Consider the following 22869-nt stretch of genomic DNA (forward strand, 5'->3'; position numbering starts at 1 on the left):
ACGAAATTCTCTATAGGAACTTTTCGCAAAAAAAATACGGTAGTTCGGTAAGCGCTCGTAAAAGCCAACAAAAAATTTGAACAAATGAATGCATCTTATCTAGATACATGCCCAAAAGTTTTAATTTTTTCTTTTGAGGGAGTAGCACAATACATACGTCACTCTTAAAAAAAAAAGAAGCATGAGCTGATGAGCTACAACAAAAACTATCTTTCCAAAAAAAAACAATATCGAGAACCTAAATCATAAATAAATAAATAAGGAAAATCGTTAGCGGCTCATCGGCCGTCGCCCTTCCACGAAATCAGCGGCAGCGAGCGAGGCGAGGAGAGAAGACATCTCCGTCAGCAGAGGCAAGCCAAAGCCCCCCGCGCGCGAAGCCAGACGGAAAATATCCCGTCGACGACGACGAGTAGGAGAAGGTATCTCTCTCCGTCTGTCTTGGCCGCGGCGGCCGGAAGAAGAACAAGAAGAAGAAGAGAGGAGCGGAAGCTCGCGACGATGGCGTGCCGGGCCCTCGCGCTCCTCGTCCCGGGCCCCCTCCTCCGCCGCGCCGCCGCGGCGGCGTCGCCGCCACCGGCGGCGCGGGGCGCGGCGCGCCGCCGGGGGGCCCGCCGCCACATCCGGTGCTGCCCCGGCGGTGGGGACCCCGGACAGCCCCCGCAGGAGGCCGTGCTCGAGGCCATCTCCAGTGAGACGCTCTCCCCCCACCCAAAGCCCCTGGCCCATTTCGTTTTGTTCAGGCGTTGCCTGCTCGTGATGGGGAAAAAAAAATCTGTTCTTGGGTTCATCTTGCAAGCTTAAGACTTTCTGAATTGGTTTATACTTAATTCTAATCAATCTAAGGTTATGTGGTGTACTCTCGTGTTGAAAATTTTTAGTTTTTAATATGGTGTCTTTTAATCTCCGCGGTAAATAAGAACTGTAATGTGTCACATCCTGTTGGTTAACTTCAAAATGTTAACTTTGTAATTCCAAATATTCCAATTAAAAGGTGATATATTCAACAGTGTCAATAAAATGCAGAGCCATCTTGTTTTTTCTCTATTGCAGAACAGAACAAGTAAACAGTAGCACATTCATGAACTGGAATTGTAATCAATTGCTGAACATAGTGATGAGCAGTTGTTTCTCAGAATACATAATTAATGGACTGGTCTGCAGTAGCATACTATGATCGCGAATATACATTTTTCCTGTTATTTTCTTTCATTAAAAGGAATGGTTTGCACTGAGGTAATTCTTGCTAATTTCGTCTTTTCTAAAAACAGAGGTAGCCAGGTCTAAAGGAAGGGTTGCACTCACAACAAATATGGTCCTTGGTGGTACCGTGACAGATGATGCAAGTGATGAATGGCTTGTTCTGGATCAGAAGGTGTGTCTTAATATCCAAAACTTCCTCTCTTTTTTTATTGTTTGAGCTTCAATGCAGCAGGATGGATCAAGCGTAGAATCACCATAGAGGGGCAGGTGAAACAGGGTTTAAAAAAATCAACGTGTTCCCCGATATATGGATAGTTATTTGGTGCCAATATTCCTAAAGAACTCAAAGTTAGGCCTTGTTTAGTTCCCAAATTTTTTTTTCAAAAACATCACATCGAATTTTTGGACACATAAATAAAGCATTAAATATAGATAAACCAAAAAACTAATTACACAGTTAAGGAAGAAATCTTAAGACGAATCTTTTGAGCCTAATTAGTCTATGATTAGCCATAAGTGCTATAGTAACCAACATGTGCTAATGACGGATTAAGTAGGCTCAAAAGATTCGTCTCGCGGTTTCCAGGCTAGCTGTGAAATTCGTTTTTTCATTCGTGTCCAAAAACCTCTTCCGACATCCGGTCAAACATTTGATGTGATACTTCTTCTAAAAAATTTTTCAATCTAAACACCCCCTTAGAATACATGTCAGAAATCAGAATGTTGCATCAATCAATTTTGGAATTATTGGTTGTGCTCTTGACATATTGAAATGGTGAATTACAGGTAGCTTAATCAGGTGACTTGTTGGTTGCCACTGCATGAAAGTCAATTATGTATTTTATATATCGTTCTATGTATTTTGTATGATATTTTACTCAAAGGATTATGTTAAGCAGTTGTTGAGAAATATCATAACTAGATAATTCCATGCATGAAACACCTAAATATGATCATCCCAGGCTTTCATTTCATCATTGTAATCTATAACCGTGCAAAGAAGTTAATTGCTTTGATCAGTCCTCATATTTGAGTTTGGTTCAGTCAGTCTCGTCTGTGTTTGATGTAATTCCTTTTGCCTCTGGCACTGCTTAGAACACCTATCCTGTTTTGCAGGTAAATTCATACCCTACAGCTAGAGGATTTACAGCAATTGGTACTGGAGGTGATGATTTTGTCCAGTCAATGGTCGTTGCAGTTGAATCTGTTCTTCAAGAACCCATTCCCAAGGTTACTATTTGCAATTGTTGAAAACATTCTTTTAGCGTTGTCCATGTTTCTAAATGTTGAAATAAATGTGGTAACTACACAATACTGCTAGTTGTTTGTGTAGGATCACTGTTGTTGCATATTAGTTCATGATTTGTTTGTGTAGTATTACAGATTAATGGTTTAGTTCTGTTTTGGTATGTTTATTGGTTGCATACTTCTTTTGATGGTTCCCTCGGAAAAATCAACTATAGTTTCATGAAAACTTTATTCCCCATCTGACATGGAAACAGAATGTTTATAATGAATTATCGTCAGATCTGCCAAACACTTTGTCTAGTTTGCAGTTGCTACTATATTCCTTTCCTTGTTCTATTCATTACATTCTTTTAATTTATATACCAAATTGGTTTGTACAGGGCCAAGTGTCTCATAAATTGTCCTCTAGGGGAAAATATGTCTCTGTAAAAATTGGACCAATTCGTGTTGTTTCCAGTGAGCAGGTACGTGATGTCCCACCTTATCATCATATACAAGTATAGGAAACTGTACGTCCATTACAGGGTTCATTTTTACCTTCTTTTTCATTTCATTCTGCGTACAATTTGATATATTGAGGAATTGGCTGTTTCATTTAAGGTCCAAGCCGTGTATCGAGCCATGAGAAGAGATAACAGGATGAAGTATTTCTTATGAACTGAAATAATGTGCCCTGTATATTCCATATTTCTGTCCATCTTGTTCCGTCAGCATCCGACAATGCATTCTGCCATGCTTGTAAGTGTGAACATCAATTTTTGTTTTTACTGAATTCCAGATTGTCAGGGGGTTTTTTTTGGAAGTGATTGTCAGGGTTATTATAACTTAAAATTGTGCACTTGCAGGCTTGGGGACTATGTAAATTGAAGAGAAATAGGGAGGACCCTTTTTGTGACATCCAAGCCCAACCTGAAATGGCTCCAAAGCATGCACTACAATGTAAAAAACTATTATAGCCTGTAGCATAGAGTTCATGGTTAGCTAAGTGCATGTTTGAAGTTGCATATCTATCGACCTAATAATAGAAAAAGAACAAAGATCTATGTTAGCACTTCATGGTTGTCCGTGTAAGCACGTGTAAGAAATATGCATGTCTCTTTTAACAGGAACTTGCTGCCACTTGCTGATAAACAAATTTGCAGACCGTCATACTGGTATTCTCTACTATTTTATTTTTCGTTTTTCCGTGTCCAACATTTGCCCATTCATCTTATTTGAAAAATTTATAAAAAAATTAGTCACGCATAAAGTACTATTCATGTTTTATCATCTAGTAAAATAAAAATATTAATCGTAAAAAAATTTCAAATAAGAGAAAAAGTCAAAGCAAAGCATTGTATCAAAAACTAAAAAATGATTTTATTTTGAGACGGAGGTAGTATTTTTTTACAATAGAGTGATGTGTGCACAAAACGTCACACATGCCCAAAAGTTGTTCTATGCTGGGGTTTTGATACATGCATGGTTACAGTCAGTTATGATCAGTTGGTTCATGTTATGGGGAACATGGTATTGCTATTTGATCTTTGTACACCAACTGATTCTGATGTTTACTATCATGATCCCTGGCATTTGATGCCGGAGCTCTGCAGAAAAAGAACATTCTGAAGTCCCTGACGATTGGTTTCTTTTATTTGAATTAACATAAGAATCCAGGATTATTGACGCCACAAAATGCAACTCAAAAGTCTTCAAAGTACTGTGCTATGCAACTACCCTTACAACTTGTAAAATCGTCTGCTTCAATATAGTGGCGATTTGCTCTAACATTCCTGGCCGGTGGAAGCTCAACTCAGTCCATATACTTCTAGGCAATTTTGGTACTGATCACTCGATGGACACCTGGATCCTGTCGCCACTTGCATCCTCACGATCAAGCAGCACTTTTCCTTTCTGGGACTGATCTGCACCTTGAAGTATTTCCGTGAAATTGACGCCAGCCAAGCCTGCAAAACGTCGATGGTAAGATGCTGGCCATTCTGAAAACACAGGCCGCGAACTTGCCCGTTTACATACGGTTCTTGAGTAGAAGTACAAACCTGGAATAACCTTTGACATCTTTTCTAAGATTCCAGCCTGTTGGAGAAAAAGGGGAATAAAGCAAACAATAATAAGTTGTAAATGGAGTAGAACGTCACTTGACAGAAGTTGAAGATGTGATATGGATCACAAGCAAAATTTGCACCAGTTGAAAGGTTTGATGACTGCCATAGTCCAGGCATACTGTACATTGTTAAGTTTGTCTGATATGAATTCATTATTTCGGAGAGAGAGAGAGAGGGAGATTGGTTCTTACAGGTATCCCTTCATTTATCTTTTGCGCTCCACTTTTTTCTGTGATCTTTAATCGAAGTACTATACCATTTGGGGGTGACTGGGCTTGCTGGACAACATATTGTTTTTCCTCTTTGTAATAGCGATTAAAACCAAGAGTATCTTTGATCTCCTCAAAAGATGGCAAGATACTGGGTGGGGGTACACCACCATTTTTTATTGCGATCAGAGCATCCTGCAGGCCAAAGATTCATGTTCTATGAGATATAAATAGTAATTTTACACCAAACTGACCAGAGACTAGTCCTGTACTCATGCAGTGTCATCTGAATATCTACATGCATTGAGAAATGTTATGTTATGTTCCAAATTGATGCTTTTTCGCCTTATAAATGTGCAGATTTTGAAGGATTAAGAACTTTGTAAAGATTTAACACTTTGAAAGTACATGCTTATCTATCACCCGTGCTTACACAAGGCTTAGGTGCCCAGCAACTTATCTTGGAGCATCCTATTCATGAGAAATCTCTAGGTTGCTGAATAGGACCGGAATATATTGTAAACAATTAAATCTATATAAGGAAATATTACGTTAGTAGACATTGGCATCAAATAAACTTAGTTGAAAAGAAAAAGGAGATGTGGAGAACATTATTAAAGATTTTTATGCATGCTCAATGTGACTGATGAGTCATAGAAGGCTGTGAGCAGAAGAGCGAAAAAAAAAATCTATACGGAAGTAAATTCCATGTCAGGACTAAAGGTTAGCTGTTTGTTCATTAAGCCTCTGAAAAAGCATGGTTCTAAGTCAGAACCAGAAGAATATTGGGGTAACTCCAGCTCTAGATACTATGGTAACATGGGTTGAGGGTTAAGAATTTCAAACTTTTACATCTCGTAATACCATAGACCTATAAAGGAAGAATCACAACAATCGAGGAAGATCACATGGACAAAGAGTTACCATTGGATTAAAGAAAATGATAATAATACTACCCCCATCTTCTCTTGTACAAACAAATTAGACATGCAAGTAAATATTTGCAGGGCACACAGTGGTAAACATAATAAGAGCAGTAAAAGCATAATGGACAAACCTCCATTGCACGCATCGATACCCCAATTAGGGACAATGGGTAGACTACAAGGCTAAAACCAATCTCCTTAAGTTCAGCAGGGCTCAATATGGGAGTTTTACCTCCACCTTCTAACATGTTTGCCTGGAGAACAAAGTACAGGGTTATAAACTTTCCTCATTTCAATGCTAGAGAAAAGTAACAGCTCAACAATGAATGTAACTTTGAAGCAGCCATATTATTGATGAACAAGCAACGTTTAGGGTTACATCCCCATCTCTTTCTAATTACACATGTGCCCAGAAATATGAGCTAGTGAAGATTTGAGCAAACCATTTCACTATGCACACCTACAAAATTTGAAAGGTATGGTAAAACTTGTCAAAATTTAGATTAGAAGTGGATTTACTCTCACAGTTTATGCTGCTCACATGCAGAACAGCTTGTACAAAAAAGAATACGAAATACAATCAAGGAAGAGTATTGCATGGTTTGTTAATGGCATTCAAATAATCTTGGAATAGTTATAAACTCTTGCATGATTATCTCAAAATTTGAAGTATATAGATAAGGAAAAAGAATATAGAATGCATCTAACCATCTTTGGTACTTTAGGTGAAACTGCACAAAAGGCTTTCATCTCTTCTACTGAAGCAAGGGCATCAATGAACAGAACATCTGCTCCAGCATCAGCAAAAGCTTGTACTCTCCATAATGCTTCATCAAGAGAGACAGCTTGACGAGAGTCTGTCCTTGCAATTATAACAATGTCAGAACCACTCTCCTTCCTAGCATCTACGGCAGCCTTTATGTGCATGACTGCATCCTCCCTTGAGATAACTTTCCTTCCTTCAGTATGTCCACATGCTTTTGGCGCCACCTTAAAAATGTCACATAACATATCCTTAAAAGGGAAACTACAATGATAAAGAAAAATCAATCTTACAAATCATCTACACATAGATCAATAACTGTTTAAGCCAGAAAGATAAAATAGTTGCAGTCAATGATATTTAAATAGTGCAGATTCCATAAGCAGTATTATGTTGATAAATAACTCAAGGTGTACCAAAGCAAAAGATCCATGGAAGAACTAAGTAGAATTTATATACTGTAGCGATGTTTTTATTAATAATGCAGTAGTGGTGCTCAACAGATTGAACATTTGGGCATAGCGGACACACACTTAGGCCATGATATTAACATGATGGCTCAATTAATTTGGACTAAGAATCAGTGTATAAGTCACAGGACTGATCAAGATGGGTATATTTAAGAGTTAAAAAAACAATTTGGGCGAAGTATCATTCACTGGACAAATCAACATAGTTAGGTTGAAGCATACCTGATCTTCAAGCATAATTCCAGCAAAACCAGCATTGGTATACCCTTTCACAGTTCTCTTAATGTTCATAGCATTTCCATAGCCATTATCTCCATCCCCAATCACTGGTACTGACACTGCTTCAGTGATCAGACGCCCTTGTTCTACCATCTCCCCATATGAGATGAGACCAACATCTGGCAAACCAAGTCGGGCGGCAGAAACACAGAAACCTGAAACAGTGACAAATATTAAGTCTCCAATGCATGAATTGTCTTGAGATATACCAAAACCTTATTTTAGATAACCCAGGACAGGCTCATTGAGCAAAATATGTTATTACTAAGACCAATTACCTGGTAGAACTATGGGTCTCATCTTCACTGATTAAACATTGTATTCAATTATTCAAAGGAGAAAAAAGCATTTGGTATTCCTTTCGTTTTGTATAGTACTACCATTTAAACAATTTAATTCTTATGCATAAAAACACCATTCTGTCCTCCTTTTGGAGACTGTACTGGAGTGTGTTCCATATAATCATTCCACTGGTTGGTTTTACATCTATAATTCTAAAGATGCAATTGAACTGTACTAGTTTTCTTGTGTTTTTCGTTTAGGCAACCACGAGTTCCCTGAGTTGGATCATGAATCTGGTAAAAATGTGATTAGAAAAAACCAGGCTAAAACCCCCCCGCGAGGGTCTTCTATCACGAGCTCACAAACCGCTAGAAACGAGAGGTGGCTGAGGGATGCGCACCTCCCATGAAGCAGATCGGGAACCCCGCGCGCTGGACGAGGCGGGCGCCGAGCGCGTCGAAGCAGCAGGGCGCCTGGTGCGCCCCCGGCGACGCGAGGATCCGGCGGAGCGCCGCGGCCGGCGACTCCCCGGCGCGGACCCCCTCGCTCTTGGGGACGAAGTAGGGGCTCCGCGCGGCCATCCCGGCGCGGCGGCGGCGGCGGCGGCTGCGGAGGAGGAGGCGGCGACGGCGAGCGAGCAAGCGAGACCGGAGATGGGAGAGAGCGGAGCGAGTGGATGGAGCGGATGACTTGGCGGCGTCGGGTGAGGTGCTGGTCAAGGTCAACCTAGTCAGCAAGTGGGCCCCGCAAAAGTCCGCCCGCGTTTGCGCGACACTCCTTGGCCCATCTCGGCCTTGGGCCGGCCCAGAACTGACGAAAATGTGCAGTGCCTTCTTCGGAAGAACAAAGGTCACTGACAACTCATGCTAACGCTACAACCTAATTTAATAATATAATTAAGATATTATAAATTATTTGTAATGTAATTATTTAAAAAAATTTAATTTATTTGTCATTCAAATATTTATTAATTTGATTATTTAAATAAACTCTAAAAAATGGCAACAAACCATCGCTTAACATCAACTTTGCATAATTAATTATAGGTTGAACCATATTGTAATAAATTAAGAGTTTTATAGTTTGATCGATGATTATAAAACTTGTAAGGTTGTGTTTATATGCTAATTTTAGAAACATTGCAACAACAAATTGATTCACTAATTTCAAAATCCCTACACTATCAAATTCACATATTATAAGGATGATTTTAAAATAACTTGTTCACATCATCCGGTATTAACATAAAATTCAAACTTCACAAAGCTAAATTTAATGAAAATCACTTTATACAAATATTTATCCCATACAACTTTATGTCTTTTTATAATAAATAAAATGTTATTGATGTTTAGCAAGCTATGGTATAGTGTTGATCATGACCTTCGTTGTATAGGTATCATTGTCGGTGTTCTAACGGTGTGTGTTAAAAATTATAATTGAACTTTGATTCTAAAGATATACATCACATATTTACATATATTTATGATCAAAAAAATTTATATATTTATCTTTATATAAAGTCTAATATACAAAAAGTGTTCCTAATTGGAAATATTTTTGCTAACACGTGGAAAATATATAATTGGTAAGGTATTTCGAATTTAAAAATTCTCTGATATATGAAAAGTCTATGTAAAGGGAGATGGAGTCTATCCTAGCCGTCCAATCTTACGAATATAATTTTAGTCATTAAATTTGAAGAATGATAAATGAAATACGTATGATAAAAAAAGTAGTTCGTGCACTGTAGGGGTAGATAGAAAATTGAATATATGAGTATGACTACGCGCACTGCATTTAGCTAAGTTTTTTTTTGACACGTATAACATGAACCTCTAGTACGAATAATAAATATTTTATATGTTTAAACACGAATGGTCAAATATAAACTAAAATAACGGCGTTAAATAAAAATTGGATCAGGTATAACTTAAATCGCTAGATTTGCTGTATTAAATCAGATAAAATGTGTGCATGATTTTGGGAGCCGGTAAAAGGGAGGAGTATAGTTGTCCATTGGATTTAATGCATTAGATTTGATCTAGGCATGATATATGGAATGTGTGTATGATTTGGGGAGCCGGTAAAAGGAATGAGGATGGATGGAACATGGATGTCTAATTTGATGTAGATGATTTGAGTCGTTCAATTTATCTAATGAGTAAAATAAGTTTATGCACTAGGATAGATTTGAAGGATTTTTTTGTAGGATTAAAATTCTGTGGGAACTTTTCGTCTGTGAGAGAAAGGGTCAAAGGGATAGAATTCTCTTAAATCCTAGTATAAAATTCATGTCGATTCTGGATTTCGAAGGACTTCTAACAAGAGATCCAATATGATTGTAATATCATTTTCTGACGTCCTCTCACTAATGTGATTGTAAACAACTTATTTGGATAATTCCCATTTTCCTCCAAAATTCCAAGGTTTTGTAAGTATCGGTATTTCAATCCTTTATATTTCCATAGACAGCAAATATCAAAATTTTCAAAATTAGTCTACAATAAGTGATAAATAATGAATGATCAAACAATTTCAGAATAAATATATAACTCGGACAACTTACTTCTATTTTTAGGGAAACTTTACATAACCATGTGCATTATGGACCAAGTATAAAAAACTAATGGGTTTTGGACGTGGCAAATAACTACGACATTATGGACATGCAGTTTCATAATATTACACTTTTTACTAAATATGAGTTATAAAATTACACGTAAATATACATTGAATATGTTACATTTTTTAATGAATCATATACAAGTTGTAGGTACTTAACAGTAGTTTTTTATTTTACTTTAGTACCAAACAGGGACGGAACTATGCCTAGGTCAGTCATGGCTGAAGCCATAAATCTAGGTCTATAATCCCTTTAAAATTATATAAAATTAACATATAAATTTAAAAACGATTAATACTAAGTTAGCTCAGGCCTACTCTAATTTCTTTTCCGCCCTGGCACCCAGTTAAATTAGAATAGCGCTGTTTAACTCTGGAACTACAGTAACTCATGAAATTGAAATTATTTGTCATATACGAAAACCACTATACTTTTATGCCATTTAAACTAACACAACTATTTTATCTTTTTTTTTTCCTTTGGAACCATCAAGATGCCAGCGTGCACTGTGACTCAGCCTACTTGTCACGCCCTCCTCTCGCAGTTCGCATCCATTTAAAAAAGAAAAGAAAAGAATAAAAAAGGCGCGCAAACCCCGACGCGCCACGGAGCCGGCCCGCGTGTCCTCCGCCTGCACACGTGCCTCGCCGCGCTCGCGGACACGTCCCCGCCCGCGCCGCCGGCCGCCGGGAAGAAGCCAACCTCGCTTCGCTTCCCATCTCCTCCTCCTCCGCGCCAACACCTGTACGGCGCAGCCATATACCGGCGCTCGTCTGCTCCTCCTAGCTCGAATCATTTCCGCTCCTGCGTTTCTTGCCTCGCTCGCTCTGCTGTTCATCGTCTCCGATCCGTTGCGCTCGGCGATCGATCAACAATCCACGGTGGTGGTGGTGGTGGGTGGTTGAGAGGAGTGCGCGCGCGCGGCCATGTCGGGGATCTCGCTGGCGGTGGGGCCGCGGTCGGACCCGGACCATGCGGCGGAGAGGCAGCAGCAGCAGCCGCCGTCGACGATGCTGGGCGGCGTGATGGGCTCGCTCCGCGTCATCGAGCTCCAGCTCGTCGCCTTCATCATGGTGTTCTCGGCCTCCGGCCTCGTCCCGCTCATCGACCTTGCTTTCCCCGTCGCCACCACCGTCTACCTCCTCCTCCTCTCCCGCCTCGCCTTCCCTGCGCTCCACTCCAAGCTCCCTCCTTCCTCCGCCTCCTCCTCCCACGAGATCTTCCGCGGCAACTCGTACGTCTCTCTCTTTCTCTCTCATCGTCGATCTGACCACTGACCTTGACAGACCAATCAATGGCGATCGACTTGATTTCTTGGTTGGTTTTCTGCTGCAGGCTGTTCCAGGTGTACGTGGTGCTGGGGACGACGGTGGGGCTGTTCCTGCCGCTGGCGCACGTGCTGGGCGGGTTCGCGCGCGGGGACGACGGCGCGGTGAGGTCGGCGACGCCGCACCTCTTCCTCCTCTCGTGCCAGATCCTGACGGAGAACGTGGTCGGCGCGGTGGGGGCGTTCTCGCCGCCGGTGAGGGCGCTGGTGCCGCTGCTCTACACGGTGCGCCGCGTGTTCATCATCGTCGACTGGGTCTACGACGCGTGGGCCAACCGCCGCGGAGCCACCGTGCAGGACGCCGCCTGGGTGTGGTTCGGCCGGTACCTCGCCGTCGCCAACCTGCTCTACTTCTCCACCAACCTCCTCGTCTTCCTCATCCCCAAGTTCCTCCCCCGCGCCTTCGACAAGTACTTCCGCATGCGCGACGAGGCCTACGCCAAGACCGCCGAGGACCACCCGGAGCGCCGCCACCACCACGCCGCCGCCGCCGACGCCACGCCGGAATCGAAGAAAGCAGATTAGCAACTTGCTGCATGCAAGACTCTTGTAATAGTGTTTGTGTCAACACTGTCACGTAGTAAGTTTGTTCTTCGTGTGCATGGACGACGACACGCTGTTGCATCGTGGTTTTGGAGATGAATTATTTTCGCGCTGAATTTGACAGGTTTAAGCTTAATTTGGATTAAAAATGTTTGCTTGTTTAAAAACCGCTCGATTTACGCGCGTTGGGGCATTTCGAAATCCGAACACGCACGGCCGCCGCCGCCGCGCGCGTGGGAACGTGGAGGCGCCATGCACGGCAACGGCGGTTGAGGTTTGCCGTTTCGCGCAACCTCACGCCGCTATTTCAGCAGCAACGTCGCTTCTGTAGAACGGCTCTCTGCTGAATTCTGCCAACGTGTGTTCACCGGCGACGGCGAGCCGCCATGAGCGCCTGTAGCGTGGCCACCGGCGGCGGCCTGGAGAGCCGGTGGAGGGAGCTGGAGCTGGACTGGGACGCCTACAAGACCTCCCGCCGGCATCGCCGCAGCCGCTCGGCCTCGGCGACCGTCACGCCGTCCTCGGCTGTCGTCACCGCCGAACACCTGGACGCGCCGGGCGGGCTCCTCGGTCTCCGTCTTCTCCCCGGCTCACCGAAGCATCTCGTTTCGTCCCTCCAGCGAACGAGCAGCAGCGGTAGCCGCACGGCCAGCGCCGGCGCCACCGTCGAACAAGTCAAGAACCAAACCTGCCGCTACGACGACGTCGACGCGGCCTCCATCGTCAGCTCCGTGGAAGCTGGCCCCAAGGCCGCCGCCGCCTCATGCTCCTGCTCCTGCTCCTGCTCCTGCGCCTGCGCCGTCCCCGGCTGCGGCCACTCGTCCAACTCCTCTTGCTCCTCCGCCGGCGGCGCCACGCCCCTGTTCTGGCTAGGGGACGAGGAGGCCATGGGTGGAAAGCCGAGCAAAACACAGGAACCGAGGTGGGCGGCGACGGATAGCGTTGGACGGTTCGTCGCCATTGCTGCGGTGGTGGTGGTGGTGGTGCTCGTCGCTGCCATGACCACGGCTATCCTGGAGCTCGCCATGGACGACGGCCAAGCCGAATTCCTAGTGCCCACATGAATGCGCGATGGCAATGCTAGCTGTTTGTATCCGTAGTTAATCAATCCTATCAACGTTGTTCGTGATCGATTCAGCTTCGTGCTTTTGTTGATTTGTTTATGAACCCCACCCAATTAGCCCCCATTGGTTAAGTGGTGTTGATATCAAGAAATGGATCAATTTGAACACGCAGAACCTAATTGCTTACTATATGGTACAAACTGATTAAAAAAATTGTAATGATTTAACTGGTAGTTTGATTGTTTGCATGATTTTTATTTGGCTCTGTGAATCCAATGCGCAAGCTAAACCCTTCTCTTTCTCTCTGTTTTTATGTGTGTGTGACCATGTTCTCTTACACTGGGAAGCTCTTTTTTTTTTGTTGTTGTTTTTACCAGCTGGTGCCTGCTACAAATACTGCAAGTCTGTATTTGATGGACAATTGGAACAAAGCACCTTCGCCATTTTATGCAATGCAAGATATAGCTGATTATATACTTTGCAGAAAACAGCTTGATTGTTTCGGAGAACAACTATATATACCCTGTTGGAGAAAACATTGTGATCCAAACAAAACAGAGGGATTCTAACAATCATACATTTCCACTCTGTCTGAAATTTTTGGTTCATCAAAGCAGATTATAATCTTCTGAAGTTTTTATCTCCAATAGTCTGATTTTAACTTACATGCACACACATGCCTTTTTCTGGGGAGACTTCATGACAACCATGAACCATGTTAACTATCGAAAGACTCGGTTTCAGTTTCAGGTCAAGGTGACAAAACTGCCTGAGTGAGCATTAGCTATTCAAAAATGAATCAACATTCTTCTCGAACGTTCAACATAGTCAAACTTGTGGCCTTTTGCATTGAACAAAGCGAAATGGCTACGGTGTATATGCATGAAGAACAGGAAATTGGAGAACACCAGTTGTGATGTTCACAAAGGAATGTTCAGAATCACAAGTTACGTTGCAATGCATAATTAGAAGAATTCACAGAGATAAAATATGAGCTCCTTGTTTTCTTGATATTTATCTACAGGGCACGTTATAAGCTGAAGTCAGCATGAAATTTTTTAGGGCCTTTATATAACCAAATCTGAGTTCATCTCGTGATGTCTTTTTTTCGATATGAATTAGTGGTTGCAGTGATCTAAGAAGCACCCAAGGTTCTGGGTTAAAATCTCCATAAAAACATGAATTTTAGATTGAGTTATTTGAGAGCCTAAGTATTTATATATCTAGTTGGATATAAAGGTTGGATAAAATTACCCTTCTCTAACACAAAAATGAACTTGGATAGCATTGACTTCCAATATATGTAGAATGTTACGGATGTCTTATGTCTTAAATTTGATATTTTCTAATTCTATAAAATTCTCTGAATCTACTTTTTGTAAAGTAATCCACATTCCAAAATTCACAATGAATGCAGCTGAGTTGTGCCGAATTTTGTGGTTATTTCAGAATCCATTCATGCATGCTGGGATTGAATTGTTTCCAACAGTTGCATTACCTGAAAATATCCCCAAATTCAGATTAACGAGCTGCTCGAAATGGCGTCAACGGCGAGGGGCACCGGCGGTGGCATTGCCCCTAGTCTATGACGATGGGGGTGGCCGAGGTGCAGCCGCCGGCGCGGCCCGTGATCCTCGCCGGGATCTCGGCGCGGAGCACCTGCACCCTGAACTCGACGCGGTCGCCGCCGCCGTCCACCAGCTCGAACACGCACCCGTCGCCGAGCCTGAGGTCGTTGTCGACGGCGAAGCCCCGCCACCCGGCCTCCAGGCGCTGGATCAGCCGGCCGCCGGTGAACCGCATCCCCCACGACCGGCCACGCCAGGTCACCGTCGCCGGCGCCGTCTTGGACGGGAGGAACGGCGCGAACGACCGCGGAACCACCTGCTCGCCGTAAAGTTTTTTTTCTGAGCTCAAATCGAAACCCATCAAGAGCAAGATGTGGCCTTCGATCTGGTTATCTTCTTTACCACTTGGAAGGGAGGCTGGACATGGGACTTGCACATGATGCAGGTGAAGTAGGGCTTCCCGAGGAGCGGGAGCACGCCGGGGCGGGGTGCCTCCTCCGTCGCCGTCGCCGGCGCCGGCGACGGCTCAGGGCCAGCAGCAATGTCGCCGTCGCCGCCGCTCTTCTCTGCAGCGTCGACCGCCGCCGCCGCACGATCCTCGGCGCCAGCACCGCCGACGCGGCATGATTCCGGAGAGGAACAGCGCCGCGGATCGGCGGGATCGCTCGCCATCGGCTAACCCTGCCGGCCCGCCTCGAGACCGCGGCGGCGAAGACGACGACGACGAGGAGGGTGGAAGAGCAGTGGCAGCTAGCTTTGCGCGGGGCGGGACGAAGCCGCCACGTGGCAGCTGTTCGCCACCTGTACGGGTTGCCTTTTCCCAGTTCAGCCTTCCTCCGTCCCCCCCACAAGAGGGCGGGAAAAGCGCAGCCGTTTCCCGCCAAAACGCCAGTATCCCCCACCCGATTTCGCGCCATCCCCTCCCTCCCGCGCGCGCGAGAGTGGCCGGCCGGCCAGGCGGGCGGGGAGAGAGGTTGCGGAATGCGTCGGTCCGCGGGCGATTCGAGGCCAAAAAGGCCTTAAGCCGCCATTGGAGACTGTGAGGTCACCCACCGGCGGCGCGGGGAATGCCGTTGAGGTGAAGTGTGGAGAAGAAGAAAAATCAAACAGTAAGCCCCCCTGTTCTGTTCTCTGTTACGTGTACGCAAAATGGAGTTAACATCACTCTCGCTCCTTGCGCTCCGTGTTCACGTTAGAAGAGCAGATATCGTGAGGGTCTTTTCTACCTAAAAGCTAGCCATTACCTATTACGGTGAAGTCTTTTATCATTTCATAATCAATATGCGATTATTCCCCTTTACACATTAATATCGCTCGACCATTCACTACTCCATCATGTACGGGCCTCATATGCCTATGGTCTATCAGGTATATAGACCCTGTAGGCACCCATGGTCTATCAGATTTTTACACTCTGTATCCATTGAACTAGAGATGTTAAACTAGCTAGAATATGATACTAATTGTAAGATAGTAAAGGTTTTTATTACCCCAAAAGGTAACCATTTAGGTGAGAGGTTGCCCTACTTATATTTTAGGTCATTTACTATTCCATAATCAATATGGAACTATTTGACAGATTCAGGTTATAAAACATTTTGTTTTTATCTAAATTTATCTAATAAACTATTAAATCTCATATGATTGAATGCAATTATATATGAAGTATGTTCTTTCCGCTGAATAAGTGCAGAAACATGTACGAATGTGTTTCTGCATCTTAAACATGAAAAAGAGTATATAGACTATATATATATATATCTGTGTTCAGAATCATTAGTATTTATATAAATTTAAGAAAAACAAAACAGTATATATATATTTTTTGTTTGCAGTTTGCTGTTTATAAAATATGGGTATGCTGTTCATCAAGTTTTAGGATGTGGTGCCATGCCCCTTTTGTTTTGTCGGCAAATGCACATGATCTGCATATCACAGGATACATTGGATTCCATGTCGTAAAACCTAGAATGTTGGGATGAAATTTATTGAGCATCCCTGTGATGGTATGAAGGTACTGTATATGCTGAGCTATTGGTCTGACCATAACAACTACCTGTTGAATACAAGGAAAACTAGGAAATTCTATATCAAAGTGAACATTGAGGACTGGATCTGATTCTACTTGAAGTCTTGAAGCCCAGAAATGCAGGTGGAACACGAACAATTGTTTTCCATTTGCAATTTTCTGATGGCAAAAAACTGACCCAGTTTACCTGAGTTTAATTTTATACTGGAGGTGAAGTAATCAAAAGGACAGTCTTGTCAGCTAATAATGCATTTTGATATTCCACTAACTCTTTGAAATTGCTGTATTTGTTGTGGTGTTGTAAGAAACCTATGTAAACTCTAGAAAGGTAACCTGTTTAAGGATTAGCATATGTTGTCTATTTGATCTTGTGTGCATTATTTCTAGAGAAGAGATATTGAGAACAGCTCTCAATAAAATGGGAATCAGTGGACATCCATCGTAACAGATAATGGATAGAGTGAAGAACAGGCACTACCAGGTAGTACCCCTCACAGTTCTTTCTTTTATAAGCAATCCTCTAAACTTTGACTACTACAATCATCTGAGATATGAAATGCACACCTAGCTTGCACATATATTGAGCATAGAAGTTCAATTTTTTTTCATCTACGACAACTACTTCGTACCGTCTTATTTCATGTCTGTACAGAACTTGGAGTAGTATCAAGATTCAACCTTACTACTAATGATAATGGACAAAAAAAACAACAAATGCTAATCTTTACTCTGATGCCTAGAGGGAATTCTGTTTCAGTATGTAGAGTACTTGACAAATCCAAAGGAAACTGTGATTCTCAAGCCTAATTTATTTTTCCTGTTGACTTGTTAATGTAGCCAGCTGGGAGCTGTGAGTTGTGAGCAGCCACAGATCAGTTGCTGGAATGTTTCTATAGTTGTGAACTTATGTGACAGAAAATAAATACTCTGGTTCGGTGATTATCTTTGCAGGTATGCTGGTCCATCAGTTGCTGGAATGCTTCTATAATTGCGAACTTATTTGACAGGTCATTATTCAAGCTGTATTTTGTTGATCATTCTGGGTGTCTGGTTACCGCTAAAAGAACTGGATATTGCAGAGATCCCAGAGGCACTGATGCTGCTGGAGTTCCAAAATTTCCAGCTGCTAAGGTTGTCCAGTCGAGTTGGATAATTTCACACGATTGAACTTATCCATTTCAGATTCCCCAAAGGTGAAAACACCTGACATTGACACTACTTGACAATAATAATGTTCCATTTGGAAAAATAATTACCAGGTACTCCTTTCTCTGCTGTTGTCTTTTCTCAAGGATAAGAATGTAGTCGTTCTCGTTCAAAAGGGAATAATTACCAAGTAAATGAAAGATAGGAATATCCTTTTTTTTTTGTATCCACTTGCTGCAGGCTGCTGCACACTCAGAAAATGCCAAAACCCCTGCAAACATTAGCACACCATGAATGATCAAAACAGGGTTTCTATGCTGAAAAATCAAAAGAATATATGAAATCATATTCGATCTCTGCATGATTGTTTATCTTTTAGAAAAAGTTCTGCCCCAGGCATCAAACTTCTATGCATCCGAATAATTTGCAGACAGAGTGAATATTGAAGCAATCGAGTATAAATTTACATGTAGTTTGGAATAAGTTTGTAGTTTTCAGTAGTAACATTCCTGAACAAAGTCCGGTGCAAGGCTCGATCAAAGAATAGCGAGAGTTCCATATCGATTAACATCTTTACTATAAAATTTCTGCAAATTCCCCGCCATCATAATAGGGCTTGTTATATAGAGTTAACTCCTTAAATTTGTTTGGAGAAATTTTACAGCTCTTAAAGAGAATTGGAGAGTTAGCCTGCGTTCTTTCTTACAGAAAGATGCAAGATAAAAGACCTTTTAGATATTTGTGGTAGCTATTTAACAGTATAAACAATAAAATTAACTGATGCAAACTTAAAATTTTACTTTAAAAGTGAGACGATGAACTTCATTTTTTTTTTAAAAAAAAGAACTTGTTTAGCAATTTCAAAATCGTGCGCGTAAAAGTTGAAGAAAACTACGAGAAAAATAACACAACCTTGATATATATGCACCCAATGCCCGGATAAGATCATATCGATGATATATACATATATTCAGCTTATCTGTATTTTTATTCTCCAAGCATTCTGCATATTTCTTGCTAACTCACCACACACACATATATTTTGGTGATAAACTAATCACAGAACTATACAGATTAACACCATCTTAACTCGTACTACTGGCTAATTAGTAGTACTAATTTATTACTACAACCTCTTTTTAATCACCGGTCAGTAGCTAGCGCGTGGACGTCGATCAGTAGCGCTTCCTCCAGTACTCCTCGCTCGCCACGCGCTCGCGCCGGAGCCGCTCCTGCACCCTCGATATGTACATGGCCGCGCGGCGGTCCACGTCGCCGTCGACGGCGCCCCCGCCGCCGTGCCCGTGCCCGCCGCGCATGCCGCTGGCGACCTCCACGGTGACCGCCGACGGAGGCGGGGCGGGCGCCGGCGGCCACGATGCGGAGGCGGCGGCAGGAGGCGCGACGACGACGACGGTCGGGATGACCGCCGCCGCCGGCGGCCGACCGGCGCCGTAGAAGGCCGGCATCGCCGCCTGGTGGTGCTTGATCACCGCCGGCCTGCTGCCCCGCTGCTTGTAGTTGTAGCTGTAGCTGTAGACACCGATGTCCATGATGATTTGATATTGCACCGGTGAGCGATCGATCGAGGGAGCTGCTCTTCTTGGGTTTGTAGGCTTGAGATGTATAGGAAATGATCTCCACTATTTATAGTAGTTTCTCTACCTTGCATCGGTCTCATATATACATACGGGTCAGGTTTCTCTCATATATACATACGGATCGGGTTTTCCTGCAATTAAAGTCATCGTACTTTTGCCACTGATATGTAAGCCCGGGATTCGTTGGGCCTATATGTCAATGACAAAGGGAGGATGCAATAACGGCAGGGGATCTTAATCCTATATATAGGCTTACCTCGAAAATTTGATAAACGGACTCTTTTTTTATAGTTATTTTAAAACTGGACCGTACCCAAAGCTATTTTTAAAAATGAACCGAAATATCGGCGCCAGGCCATCTGGCGTGCTGGAGGTGTGTAGCTCAGTGCTAAAGAACGTGACGCTGACATGCTGCCACCATGGATGAGCGGTGCGACGTGAGTTGCTGACCTGGCAAAGTCAACGGCAGATCGTCCGGCGCTAAGGTTTACTAATTCAGCGCCAGCAGGACTGGCTGCTAGCACTGAGCTTGAGAGACAAGTGGTTGCACTCGGCTCTATCCCTGCACCTCCCTGCACCTGGTCTTTTCTTCCTCAACTGGCCGCCTCCTTTCTATTTCTCCTCCCAACTTAAAAACCTTGAAATAGTCCATTAATCACAAGGGCCTCGCCAAGGTATTTTATTTTTGTTTTTTTGGCTGTGATTTTGGATGTATGTGTATGAAATATGGAGAACGAACCCTAGTTTTTTTTTGTCTATTTTCCTTTAAATTTGAATTAGATGTGGTACCCTGGTGGAATACTTAGATGCATATGAAGACTACAAACAAAAAGTTAGTTCAATTTGTATGTGGTTAAATCCTAGAACATGAACGCTAGAACTCTAGCCCTAGTACTAGAACCCTGAAATCGTTGATGTGAGTTGAGTTGAAAAACATTACAGTATTGATGATTACAATGGATAGATTATATTGAATTTATGTTGAATTTAATATATAAAGTTAAAACTAGTTTATGCAATTTTACAGTATTCGTGAATGCTCGTTGTTTTTATTTTGTTTATGGAGGGTAGTTTATTTTGTATTATATGCATAATACATATTTGCAGTTTTAGAAATGGCTTTTGTGCGATGGTTGCCACCTGCACCATGACGTGTACTCATTGCACTCCAAATTTCCAAAATATAACAAGTTCTGAGTTTGGTGTATCTATGGAGAAAAAGACGAAGCTAAATAAGGAAATATGTTGTGATTAGTACGAAAATAATACGTATATGGGTAGAGAGGTTAAATAAAGCGTTGTTGTGCGTGATTGGTTGATATAAGAGAATATATTGATAAGTTAATTATATTGTACGACATATTTTAAAGAGAAATCTTTAAACGTGCCATTATAATTTTGTAAAGTTAGAGATATGTCATTGATATCTAGGACCCACATCAGTCAATGACATATGGGTCAGGATGGCATATCTCCAATTTTGTAAAATTATAATAGCATCCTTGCAAATTTCCCTATTTTAAATGCTAGAGGTTGTCATATGTAGGAACAATTGAAATGGGTTTTTTTAAGGACGTAGAAACTATTTAAGATTAATTTTGTATAACTTAATTTAAATTATTCAAATATCGTTTGAAATTCCATATATATGTGCGTAGAAAGCTTCTATCCTGCTATCAGGTGTAGTTACCGCCTTCAGATCTTGTATTATTCATATGAGATTCAACCATGTCTATATTTTTTATTGGGTGAGAGCAGAAACAATTATGGAGTTATTTCTGTATCATGGAAATAAAGGGAATAGCTACAGCTAGTCTAGACATGATAGATGACTGGATGTCCTAATATGGTAGTGCTAATATGGATTGCCTTAAAGCTTATTGTCTTTTCGAACCTAATATAGTGTGGTGTGAAATAAAATATAATTTCCTATTGTTGCTAGATTACGCACACACGGGATCGGCTTTATACCTGTTTACGGTCAAATCTTTTTTAGGATACTGATAGTAAAAAAAAAACTATGCATAACGTTTTTTCCTTTTAAACTAGGGTTAGAAAAATTGGTGATGTCCAACTTTACAAATATTTGATCAAATGTTTTTCTACGCATCACAGTTCCTCGATCCGGTCATAAAAATGTGACAACAAGTGTGGCTGCGGCACTGCGCTAGTCTTCTCACACGCAGCATTCTAAGATTTGGAGCATCTTCGTTTTGTTTTAGTAGCTCTTATATGTTTGTTTCATGGCTCGTTATTACCAAAATTTTATATTACAAGATATTTCGATCATCTCCATATTTATATGAATGCTTATAAATCTAGACACATATTCATATTATTTATTGATTCATGGATAAATATAGATATAACTAAAATATTCTATTATATGGAATGGATGGAGTACTTTTGTTTGACATGATATTTCCTGTTTCGCAAAAACGAGAAAAATTGTTGTTGACACGATATTGGATCATGTCTTATCTAAGAAAATTAGGGAAAATTCATTTATTTTGCTTTGACTTTTTTATTATCAAAGGTGCTTTAGATATGACTTATATTCTTTATATTTGAGATAAAAAAATTTTAATAATATAATTTTTCAGATGTTATGTCCAAAGTTAACACCATCAAATATTTATAACCGGAAGGGGTATAATTATGACCGGTGGGAATGTTTGCCAATGATGAAATTTTTAGGCACATAAATTTGCAAAATATATTATACTGTAATATAACTTAATTATGTGCGATTTTCTTTTATTTCTATATATATGACTATCTAATTAATTGTGTTTTTACATACAGTTTTGTTTATTTCATATTGCCCACTTGTTTGTTTCTCTTTTTATTTTTGAGATAATGATATATTGGTCACTTGCATGATCTGATATTGCAAGTGTAAGGTACATTTCCTGGTACAGTTATTCTTCTGGACAAATATTTGAATTAATTCTTAATTACATTCGATCTTTCATGTTGGATATTTATTGCAATTATGTGACACTCGAAAATATCTTGGCATCGCAATAATGCTATTGCATCAAGATCTCGTACATCTATCTAGGTTGGGACGAAATATCTACTTTACAGAGACGTGCATGTTGTTTTCGATATCTATCCATATATACCACATGCACTGTGAAGTGGACGGACACCATGGAGGTAATTTCTTCATAAATAATCCCTTTTTGCCTAATAATTGCGTCTAAAGTACCATTTCAATCTAATCATATAGATGACACAGATATCTACCTGCACCTAGATGTACACCAAAGAAATCACAAACAGATCGTAGAGTTCTCGAACATGATTATCCCTGCACGCTAACGATAACTAGAGCTTTTTTTTTTTGAAAGAGTGATAACTTGACAATCAAAAACCTCTAATCAATTCTAAACATGAGCCATAAAATTTAAATTATATTTTATCTTTGCAATGTGCCAATGTGCCTCTCTTTTTTAACTCTGTGGCCAACGCACA

General features: G+C 41.7%; 4 protein-coding genes and 1 long non-coding RNA gene across 5 annotated transcripts; 3 read left to right on the plus strand and 2 right to left on the minus strand.

Annotated features, from left to right (window-relative positions):
• Positions 1-265: 265 nt before the first annotated feature.
• Positions 266-3620, plus strand: LOC102715299. Its single transcript, XM_015835938.2, has 6 exons — positions 266-691; positions 1272-1375; positions 2320-2433; positions 2832-2915; positions 3052-3189; positions 3297-3620. Exons 1-5 carry the CDS (start codon positions 502-504, stop codon positions 3106-3108), a joined length of 549 nt encoding a protein of 182 aa, XP_015691424.2. The 5' UTR covers positions 266-501; the 3' UTR covers positions 3109-3189; positions 3297-3620.
• Positions 3621-4053: 433 nt separating this feature from the next.
• Positions 4054-8170, minus strand: LOC102710686 (2,3-dimethylmalate lyase-like). The gene is made up of 7 exons (XM_006652148.3): positions 7886-8170; positions 7147-7358; positions 6400-6681; positions 5823-5945; positions 4748-4960; positions 4491-4527; positions 4054-4397 (listed from the first exon to the last, which is right to left on the minus strand). The coding sequence occupies exons 1-7, from the start codon at positions 8064-8066 to the stop codon at positions 4279-4281; spliced, it is 1167 nt and encodes a 388-aa protein (XP_006652211.3). The 5' UTR covers positions 8067-8170; the 3' UTR covers positions 4054-4278.
• Positions 8171-11009: 2839 nt separating this feature from the next.
• Positions 11010-11963, plus strand: LOC102715576. Its single transcript, XM_006653266.2, has 2 exons — positions 11010-11345; positions 11447-11963. Exons 1-2 carry the CDS (start codon positions 11038-11040, stop codon positions 11961-11963), a joined length of 825 nt encoding a protein of 274 aa, XP_006653329.2. The 5' UTR covers positions 11010-11037.
• Positions 11964-14027: 2064 nt separating this feature from the next.
• LOC102715852 (B3 domain-containing protein Os04g0386900-like) lies at positions 14028-15285 on the minus strand. Its single transcript, XM_040523101.1, has 2 exons — positions 15016-15285; positions 14028-14929 (listed from the first exon to the last, which is right to left on the minus strand). The coding sequence occupies exons 1-2, from the start codon at positions 15283-15285 to the stop codon at positions 14624-14626; spliced, it is 576 nt and encodes a 191-aa protein (XP_040379035.1). The 3' UTR covers positions 14028-14623.
• Positions 15286-15547: 262 nt separating this feature from the next.
• On the plus strand, positions 15548-18089 carry LOC107304111. The gene is made up of 4 exons (XR_001550106.2): positions 15548-15722; positions 17030-17123; positions 17594-17649; positions 17722-18089. It is a non-coding gene; the product is annotated as an uncharacterized LOC107304111 (long non-coding RNA).
• The last annotated feature ends 4780 nt before the right edge of the window (positions 18090-22869 follow it).

The sequence above is a fragment of the Oryza brachyantha genome, chromosome 4, assembly GCF_000231095.2.
Source record: "Oryza brachyantha chromosome 4, ObraRS2, whole genome shotgun sequence".
Taxonomy (NCBI): Eukaryota; Viridiplantae; Streptophyta; class Magnoliopsida; order Poales; family Poaceae; genus Oryza; species Oryza brachyantha.

What these genes read in the sequence shown, in the direction of transcription:
- LOC102715299 (XM_015835938.2), top strand. Translation starts at nt 502, where the DNA reads ATGGCGTGCCGGGCCCTCGCGCTCCTCGTCCCGGGCCCCCTCCTCCGC. An exon ending in GGCTTGTTCTGGATCAGAAG is followed by an intron (nt 1,376 to 2,319) that starts GTGTGTCTTAAT and finishes CCTGTTTTGCAG; the next exon opens with GTAAATTCATACCCTACAGC. An exon ending in GTGTTGTTTCCAGTGAGCAG is followed by an intron (nt 2,916 to 3,051) that starts GTACGTGATGTC and finishes GTTTCATTTAAG; the next exon opens with GTCCAAGCCGTGTATCGAGC.
- LOC102710686 (XM_006652148.3), bottom strand. Translation starts at nt 8,066, where the DNA reads ATGGCCGCGCGGAGCCCCTACTTCGTCCCCAAGAGCGAGGGGGTCCGC. An exon ending in AGATAAATGAAGGGATACCT is followed by an intron (nt 4,528 to 4,747) that starts GTAAGAACCAAT and finishes TTTCTCCAACAG; the next exon opens with GCTGGAATCTTAGAAAAGAT. An exon ending in GATGTCAAAGGTTATTCCAG is followed by an intron (nt 4,398 to 4,490) that starts GTTTGTACTTCT and finishes GACGTTTTGCAG; the next exon opens with GCTTGGCTGGCGTCAATTTC.
- LOC102715576 (XM_006653266.2), top strand. Translation starts at nt 11,038, where the DNA reads ATGTCGGGGATCTCGCTGGCGGTGGGGCCGCGGTCGGACCCGGACCAT. An exon ending in GAGATCTTCCGCGGCAACTC is followed by an intron (nt 11,346 to 11,446) that starts GTACGTCTCTCT and finishes TTTCTGCTGCAG; the next exon opens with GCTGTTCCAGGTGTACGTGG.
- LOC102715852 (XM_040523101.1), bottom strand. Translation starts at nt 15,285, where the DNA reads ATGGCGAGCGATCCCGCCGATCCGCGGCGCTGTTCCTCTCCGGAATCA. An exon ending in TCCAGCCTCCCTTCCAAGTG is followed by an intron (nt 14,930 to 15,015) that starts GTAAAGAAGATA and finishes TACGGCGAGCAG; the next exon opens with GTGGTTCCGCGGTCGTTCGC.